The following is a 9041-nucleotide window of genomic DNA, read 5'->3' as shown; positions in this document are numbered from 1 at the left end:
TTCTAGTATTGGAGTACATATGCACAAACACCCTTTAACAAATGGAAGAGAAACTCTCATGGCAATTATAGTCCTTTTTTTTTTTTTTTTTGTTAACTGGTCATGTGGCCTTAGCTGGTATTTGTGACTACCTTCCTCTAATACCCATTCTGTACTACCTCTGTCTTCAGCAAGCATCCAAGCAGGTCTTGGTTCTTTACCTGGATGGGTGACCCATACCTTCATTCCTGAAGGATTTGGGCCATTTATCACACTGCTTTGACTGGATTGTTGCAGTTGTCCATTGACTTTGATAACAGGGCATGGTAACACTAAAAGATTCCTAAGGATCTCCGGTACTCCAGACATACTTTTACTTACCTCGATTGTGGAGGAGCAGCCCAATTTCCCCCTGGTAGTCTGGATCAATCACCCCTGCTAACGCTGTAACTCCTTTCTCAGCCTGTTCACTCAAGGGCATCAAGTGCCAGAGGGAAGTCTTAGATTCCAGTTCAGTGGAATTTTTGTTTTTTTTTTGTACAAAGCACTCCCCTCTCTGAAACCAAGACCTCTAGGCCAGCAGAGCATAAGGTTGCAGGAACACGAAGCAAAAATTTGGTGAATGGGTCCCTTGGGGTGATGGTAAGTGGGACCATTCCCATTTCCACCCCTTGATTCATGGACCTGAGAATCCAGGCTATAGGAGAGACAGTACCATATATAGGACACTGATTCAGAGCATATACAGCCTGCTGGAGAACCCTGCCCTAGCCCTCAAAGCTATTGCTACCTAGTTGACACTGTAACTGTTTCTTTAAAAGGCCATTCTACCTTCTGTCAAACCACCTGCTTCAGGGTGGTGGGGCACATGGTAAGACCAGTGAATTCCATGATCATGAGCCCACTGCCTTACTTCCTTGGATGTGAAGTGAGTTCCTTGGTCAGAAGCCCTGTTGTGTGGAATGCCATAACAGTGGATAAGGCATTCTGTAAGCCCACAGATGGTAGTATTGGCAGAAGCCTAACATGCAGGAAAAGCAAACCCAGAATAAGTATCTATTCCAGTAGGGACAAAATGCTGCCCTTTCCATGATGGAAGTGGTCCAATGTAGTCAACCTACCACCATGTTGCTGGCTAGTCACCCCGAGGAATGCTACAATATCGGGGGCTCAGAGTTGCTCTCTGCTGCTGGCAAATTTGACACTCAGCAGCAGCTGTAGCCAGGTCATCCTTAGTTAGTGGAAGTCCATGTTGTTGGGCCCATGCATAGCCTCCATCTCTGCCACCATGGCCACATTGTTCATGGGCCCATTGGGCAATGACAGAGGTGGATGAGGAAAAAGGTTGACCACTATCCACAGAATGGGTCACCTTATCTACTTGATTTTTAAAGTCATCCTCTGATGAGGTCACTTTCTCATGAGAATTAACATGAGGCACACGTATCTTTATATCCTTTGCCCATTCAGAGAGTTCTAGCCACGTACACCTTCCCCAAATGTCCTTCTCACCAATTTTCCAACTGTGCTCCTTCCAAGTCCCAGACCATCCAGCCAAACCACTGACCATAGCCCATGAATCAGTGTATAACCACATATTTGGCCATTTTTCTTTCTAAGAAAAATACACAACCACATGCACTGCCTGTAGTTCTGCTCATTGTGAAGAATTTCCTTCACCACAGTCCTTCAGGGTTGTCCCAGAAAGAGGCTATAATGCCATCCACTCCTGGGAGGTTACTTAATGGGCTGAACCATCTGTAAGCAATACCCAAGTCCTTCTCAGTAAATGGATCACAGGACACACCCCATGATGCCATAGGTACATGCTTGGGGACAGAAGGCATTGTAACAGGAGTAACAATCACAGGCATTTGGGCAACTTCCTCATGTAACTTACTTCTGCCTTCAGGGCCTGCTTGGGCCTGATCACCACTTCCACTTAATGATGGACTGCTGCTGTGCACATCCAACTTTATGGCCTGGTGGGTCAGATAACACCCAGCTCATAATGGGCAGCTCAGGTTGCATAGTAACTTAATGGTCCATTGTCAAATGTTCAGTTTCCAGTAAGGCCAGATAACAGGCCAAGAGCTGTCTCTCAAAAGGAGAGTAATTATCTGCAGATGACAGCAGGGCCTTGCTCCAAAATCCCAAGGGCCTCCTCTGTGATTCACCTATGGGGGCCTGCCAAAGGCTCCAAAAAGCTCTGACACCTCAAGTACCATTGGATCTGTTGGATCATATGGCCCAAGGAGCACAGCAGCCTGCACAATAGCCTGGACCTGTTGAACAGCCTTCTCTGGTTCTGGGCCCCACTGAAAGTGATCTCCTTATCACCAGTAAAAGTACTCTCCTTAATACCAGTAGAGCCCCACGCCTACTAGGGAGATCCATCCTTACAATTCTGTTTCTCTAGAACCACTCCTGGCATCACAATCTGTATTAGTCAGGGTTGTCTAAAGGAACAGAACTGATAGAATGAATTGTATTAAAAGGGAATTCATTAGATTATCTTAGGGCAGTCCAATAATAGCAGTTTGCATGCCTGACAGTCAAGGAACCCAGTAGCTGCTCAGTCCACAAGACTGGAGGTCTCAGCAGTACCAATGCAGCACTGAAGGCCTGAAGAGTTGCTGCTCTTCAGTCCACACTGGAAGGCAGCAAGCAGCACTGCAGCCAGGTGGGAGGAAGGGATTCTTTTCCTCCAGAGCTTCCTTAGATAAAGCCCCCTTCTGAGAGGGGCCACCCACCCTGGGAGAAGGGCTCATGCTTGGGGAAGGACTTCCTCCTTCAGTTAATCCATCTTGGAAGCAACCTCAGAGACCTTACCTAGAGGAATGCCTGTGGATTCCTAAGCAGATCAAGTTGACAACAGAACATCATCATCACAATCCCTCAGTGCAGAGAACTGTTACCATCTTTAGGGGACCGAAATTTGGTACTCTTCAGCAACTTTGTGACCCATTTCTTCTCTGGGTACTGGTCATTAGTTGTGCACAGATAGCCCACACACCAGTGAGAAGTGAGGAGAGCTTGCCATTCATTTCCAGGAAATGGGCTAAGAGTTCTAAAGCAACTTCTTACAGCTAAGAGTAAGGGAGTGGGGGACTGGGGACAGGTGGAGCATTGTAGGAGATGGACAGGCCTATGTATCCTTTCTACTAGGCTGATCAGAGATGATCCAAAGAGCTGCAGCTTTCCATGGTTATTGCTCTTAAACCTCAAGAGGTAAATTAAGTTTTGCTTTCTCTGCAAAGGCTTTACAAAGCTTTTCCTAAAGACATATTCTCACTCTAAAATTTGTGCCTTCCCCAAGTTCTATAGCACAATGTTTCCCAAATTGAAGCATGTTATCTGAGTGGTCTAGAGGGCAGAGAAGCACCCCTAGAGGTCAGTAGGTAGAGCCCCCATGGTTTGAATTCCTAACAGCTCCAAGGAATGAATATTATTAATGCTTCCCACCTTGGACTGGGCTTTGAGACTCACACTATCTACCTTACAATCTCCTATCTTCTTAGAATTTTGTCAAGAAATTATCCAGAATGATCTTCCATATAGCAGTGTAGGTTTTTAGGTGGATGTCAATTCCTTTGGGGCAGGAATTGAGTGAGCATCATTTGTTTTCTTCCATGTCATTAGACACTAGATAACATAATAGAAAAAACATCAAAGAATTTGATTTCTTCAGGCAGACAAGAGTCAGCTATGGTTAATTTTGGGATTCCCACATTTTGTAAAAGAATGTTTACTTTTTTCTCATTAACATTCATGGAGAAAAATCTGATTCAACAATAGCCTAATCACCTTAAAGAAAAACTCAAGTCTCAACTTGGGGGAAAAAAAAAAGAGTTCATTCCTTCATCCTTCCAAATATGGTACAGTACAACTAAGTAACAATGCACACTTCTGAAAAATACAATAGTATCTTATATTACTCACTACTTTTTAAATATAATTCAGATATTAAGGAAAAGAACCACTAATCACATTAATACATTAAGAAATTAAAATTAACTTACCACATAAAATAAATTAAAACATTAAATATTAACCTTTTCAGTGCAACATATACAGAAGTCAGAGTCATAAGCTCTAAAAAAGCATCAGGTTTGTTATAATAAAGGTAACAAAAAGTTGAACATTTCAGTAAATTATTACACTATGAAGGGGTTGTTTGTCAGTATTCTCTCTCTGTGTATGTGTGCATGTATGGACCACTGTATCTCAGAAAGCTTGGTACGAACAATGGCTGGAGAGAATGGGTCTTACACCAGAAAAATAAAAGCAAACATTAAGCCAAGTGTGGTGACACACACCTGTAATCCCAGCACTCAGGAGACTGAGGCAGGGGAATCATGAATTTGAGGTTGGCCTAGGCTGTACAGGAAGGCCCTGTCTCAAAAACAAGACAAAAACAATGAAAAAAACAAACACCCCAAACCTGAGTTGTTTCTAAAGTAATCTTCCCTAGGCTTTTGAGTCATCCCTGCCCTGCCCTTTGACTAGGCAGGTTGGAAGAGATGCCCGCACAGGACCTATCAAGGACTGGGATCTGAGCAATGTTACAGTGTTCTGATCCATCCATGCCAGGCTGCCTAGAAAAGCAACCCATAGATTCTGGAGAGCCTAGATTGGGAATTTCTGGCAGTTTTCTATACCAGTTTTCTAAGAGGCTCCAGAACCACAGAGTCTCCTCCCTCACTGGTGTGTATGGGCACTAATCCTGCCTCCTCCTCTCTCAGGAAAATTTTTGCTGGGATATATGACAAACTAACCCTTGGCTTGGTTGCACACATGTCCAGCTGGGGCCTGATTTTCAGGGTGATGTTACCTTTCCATAGAGAAAATGTGTCCTGTGGTATTTTAAAGTCTCAGCCTACAGAGCTCCATGGGAAATTTGGAGGCCTTTCTAGAATTCATCTTTTTTATTTTAAAATATTTTATTTATTTGAGAGAGAATGAGAGAAAGAGGCAGGCAGAGAGACATATTGTGTGTGTGTGTGTGTGTGTGTGTGTGTGTGTGTGTGTGTGTGTATGGAGAGAGAATGTGAATATGAGTGCACCAGGGCCTCCTGTTATGGCAAAGGTACTCCACACACATGCCACTTTCTGCATCTGGTTTTATGTGGGTATTGGGGAATCGAACATGGGTTGGCAGACTTTGCAAGCAAGTGTCTTTAACTACTGAGCCATCTCTCCCAGCCCTAGAATTCATCTTTAATGGGGATTTTCTTGGCCATGAGTCTCTGGAACAGCTGTGTTCTCTACTGCCCTGTGTGGTGGCTTAGGAATGCTCCTGAGAAGTCCTAATGAACACTGGGCTTTGAGAAGGGCAGGAGTGTAGGATTATGCAGAGATGCTTTTAGAGATGCTTTAGAAGTTGCATCTTGAATCTGCAGAGCATCTTCTTAGCTAATCCAGGAACCATCACCACTGTAAGATGGTACAGGAGCCCAGTGCTTGCCATTTGACTTCTCAAATCGAGGTCACCAATAAAGCAAGGCTGTCATATCTTGGGGTGTGGACAATGGTCTAGCCAGGCTTGTCTCCATCTAGCTTCAGCTTCTGGCCCTTTCCAGATCTTCTGGCTTACAATGGACCAGTTCTGAAGACACTTCTAGTGGCATTTGAGCTCAGTCATGGCATATAGGAATGGCCCTGGCCACTGCAAACAGCTGGGGTCCTTGCAGTTTTTCTGCTTCCATCCTTCTTAGATGCCAATTTCTCATGTCTTTAAGGTGGAACACTGAGCCTCTTTTCATTAGGCTAAGAAAGCTTCATTAAATATTGTCATATCAGCTAATACTCTTCAAAAGCAACCAGACTTCCAAGAGCTTCCACTAGACCAGAAAAGCTCTTCTGTCTGAAGTTAACAATATAAACTAAATTACCACCAGGTGCTGCACCTGCACTATCAGTGCTCTCTGTATGCCAGGACCTCAGACCTTCAATAAGGTCTCACTGAGAACGCTGAGGCTTTCAATCTGGTGCTGATTGTTCTCTGAGTAGCAGGCTATAATCAAACCTTAACCCTAATATCTGATCCAAGAAGTGCAAACTTACCCTATTTCCTTTGATAATTGAAAACTGTGCTAGATATGGTGGCATACACCTGGAAACCCAGCACTTAGATGGCTAAGCATGGAGGATCTTGAGTTCAAGTCCAGCCTAGACTATATAGCAAGATCTTGCCTCAACAAAATGAAACACCAATCAAAATAATAATAACAGCAATTATAATAATTAAAAAACCCACTTGGAGCTGTCAACTATATAATTAGGGGGCCAGAACAGAACAGTCCCAAATTTTGCATTTATAGCTTCAGGTATCATGAAATAAGAGTGCTAAGGTTAAGATAGGGGGCAGTTTATTGCCTAGACTGTAAGAAAAAAGAAAAAAATTCATAGAAACATGAAATGGGGAAGAATGGAGGCAAAGCAAAATTTTCTGATAGCAACTTTAAGCCAAGTTGGTATGTTAAATGTCCCTTTCTTGATATGTTAGAGGCTCTGAAGGTCAAACAGGTGAGGCCATTCTCCTCTCAAATGTTTGTAAGTGGCTTCCTCAATGAGTTTATATGTCACCCACTGTCATTCTGTTCTTAGATGCTACTAAGTAACCCAAGGATGAGGTCTGACCCAATGGGCCAAAACATCCCTGAGTGCTCAGAAGCACTTTCTTCTTCTCTAGAGGAATGTGAGAGGCTTAGTGGCATTCTTGTTAATAATAACAGACATTCCAAAAGGAAAAAAAAACAACTCACTGGAATATTTCTTCTAATGCTTGAAAATAAATAAGAAAGTTAATTTTCTCCTTTTAAAAATAAGAAAAAACCAAGTGACAACATGGAAAATAAAGGGCTGGTCCCCCTCCAGGGATTTGGCCTGGAAAACCCACACTCAAAGCTGCTTATGAGGAAGTTAATCCATTTAGTAACCAAGGCATCCTGTTCATATTGTGTCTGCCCTGGATGCTCATACACCCAGGCACCTTGTCCTCTTGCCTTAACAGAGGGGACAGTCTCTGCTATTGGCCTTGCTAACTTTGTGACCAGTATGAACCTGGTTCTTACCTGCTATGTGACTTAGATGGATGCCATGACTCCTGAACCCCAACCTTTGCTTTCACTAGAACACATTCTTGGATTCCAGCCTTAGAGCCCCCAGGAGGCTTCCCTAAATGTTAACTGTCTTTAAGAGGCCAGATGTACCTTTCCAGTATACCTTTCCAGCCAGCTGCACATACTATAAACATCTGAAGGTTTATACCTTTTACAATGACTTAAGGATGAAAAAAATCATCCATCTAGTAAATAAGAAATGATCTCAGATGATGATGTCAGCTTAGGAAGGCTTCCATATGGGATTTTCATAGAAGATGTTAGGACTGGTTAGGAGCTCACAGTCAGAGGCCATGGTACCTCTTGAATTTGGAGTCTCCATGTAACAGTAAGCTACCACTTTCCTTCATCAACTTTCTAAACAGTAACAGCCATGGAGTCTCTTTTAGGGACAGGCAAACCATTAAAGAAGAAATAGCATGGAATCCATGACAAGCAGGAGATGCCAGCACATGTTGGGACTCCAACAGCAGCTGACATAAATGCTCAGCGCAGATGAACAGGAAGATCAATCCTTTGCAATTCTTGTCCAGACATCTTTAAATAGTGGTCTGTGGACTTCTTCTCTAGGGCACACTGAAGAGTGACAGCAGAGTTTTCAACTCAGTTCTGAAGACTTACAAAAGACACAAGTCTTCACAGGTGGCTGTCGGCTGAGAAAAGGCCTGCTGCATGTCCTAGGTGTCCCTAGTGGCATTGTCTTGAAGAAGGCCTTTCTTCATTGGGTTGCCATAGGTCACGGGCCAAACTCCCCTGGGCCCTCAGACCACTGGTGGGAAGAAAAATAGGTTAGGCATTGTGGGCTAGACCCCAGACTCAATGGGGAAACAAGCATGGGACCGAGATTTGGTGGCGACACCATCAGGTTCTCTCAGGCTGGTAGGCCTGAGTCTCAATTCTGTTGGCTTGGCCTCAGGCTGCGATTTAAAAAAAAAAAAAAAAATTATTTATTTATTTGCGAGACAGACAGAGAAGGAGGGAGGGAGGGGGAGAGAGAGAGAGAGAATGAGAATGGGTATGCTAGGGTTTTTTCCCCACTGTAAACGAACTCCAGATGCATCTGGTTTTATGTGGGCACTGGGGAATGGAACCTGGGTTGTCAGGCTTTGCAAGAAAGCACCTTTAACTGCTGAGCTGTCTCACCAGCCCTCAGGCAGTAAATTTTGAAGCCATACTAGGAGTGACATGAGTTACAGAGGAAGTCAGGGAGATGTCCCTGTCATGAGGGTTCCAATTCATCAAGACCTGCGGCCAGTCCCCTGGAAGGGTAGTTTGTTGTATAGTTTATAAGCTGATCCAGGGCTGGACAGCTTGGCTTCTCCTAAGGCTGGATAAGAATGACTTAACAGTTATTTTTCTTTTCCTTTTTGTTTAAGATTTGAGACAGGGAAGGAGGGAGAGAGGGAGAGAGGGAGAGAGGGAGAGAGGGAGGGAGGGAGAGAGGGAGAGGGAGAGGGGGAGAGGGAGAAGGAGGGAGGGAGGGAGGGAGGGAGGGGGAGGAGGGGAAGAGAGAGAGAGAGAGAGAGAGAGAGGCATGTCAAAGCCTCTAGCTATTGCAAGCCTCCCAGATCCTTTCAACCTGCCCTCTCCATGCAACCTGGAGCCCTATGGGAGGCCAGCAGCTTCCGAGAGTTTGAAGTCTGATGAGCTCCCTTGGATAGAACAGTAACCTAGGCTAGCCTGTTGGTATGAGACTTTTCAGAGCCTATCAGGATAAAGGGAGCCAGAGCCAGGTAGATGTGATCAGACGAGGGGCCTATACTGTTGTTTGTCCCAAGACATCCAAGTGTTCCAGGATCCCTGGCTCTATGGATTTAAGGGTCCCTGGAGATCTTTTACAGCCAACCCTCTTTACTGGCCAATGGGAAATGGGAAGAGAGTATTTATTGGGATATACTATCAGTTTTATGTTAGAACTCATATCATTTATAGCTCCTT

At 44.2% G+C, this 9041-nt stretch overlaps 1 protein-coding gene across 1 annotated transcript in view; it reads right to left on the bottom strand.

Moving 5' to 3' along the window:
- Nucleotides 1-5064: 5064 nt before the first annotated feature.
- Tgfa (transforming growth factor alpha) overlaps nucleotides 5065-9041 on the bottom strand; it is a 135630-nt gene continuing 131653 nt past the window's right edge. Inside the window, exon 7 of the mRNA XM_045153630.1 lies at nucleotides 5065-7872. Coding sequence (XP_045009565.1) covers nucleotides 7865-7872 — 8 coding nt within the window. The 3' untranslated portion in view covers nucleotides 5065-7864. The remainder of the gene's footprint in view (nucleotides 7873-9041) is intronic.

Source organism: Jaculus jaculus, chromosome 6 (genome assembly GCF_020740685.1).
Source record: "Jaculus jaculus isolate mJacJac1 chromosome 6, mJacJac1.mat.Y.cur, whole genome shotgun sequence".
NCBI lineage: Eukaryota > Metazoa > Chordata > Mammalia > Rodentia > Dipodidae > Jaculus > Jaculus jaculus.
Note: the sequence above shows the minus strand (reverse complement) of the source record. Positions and strands in the feature narration are given on the sequence as shown.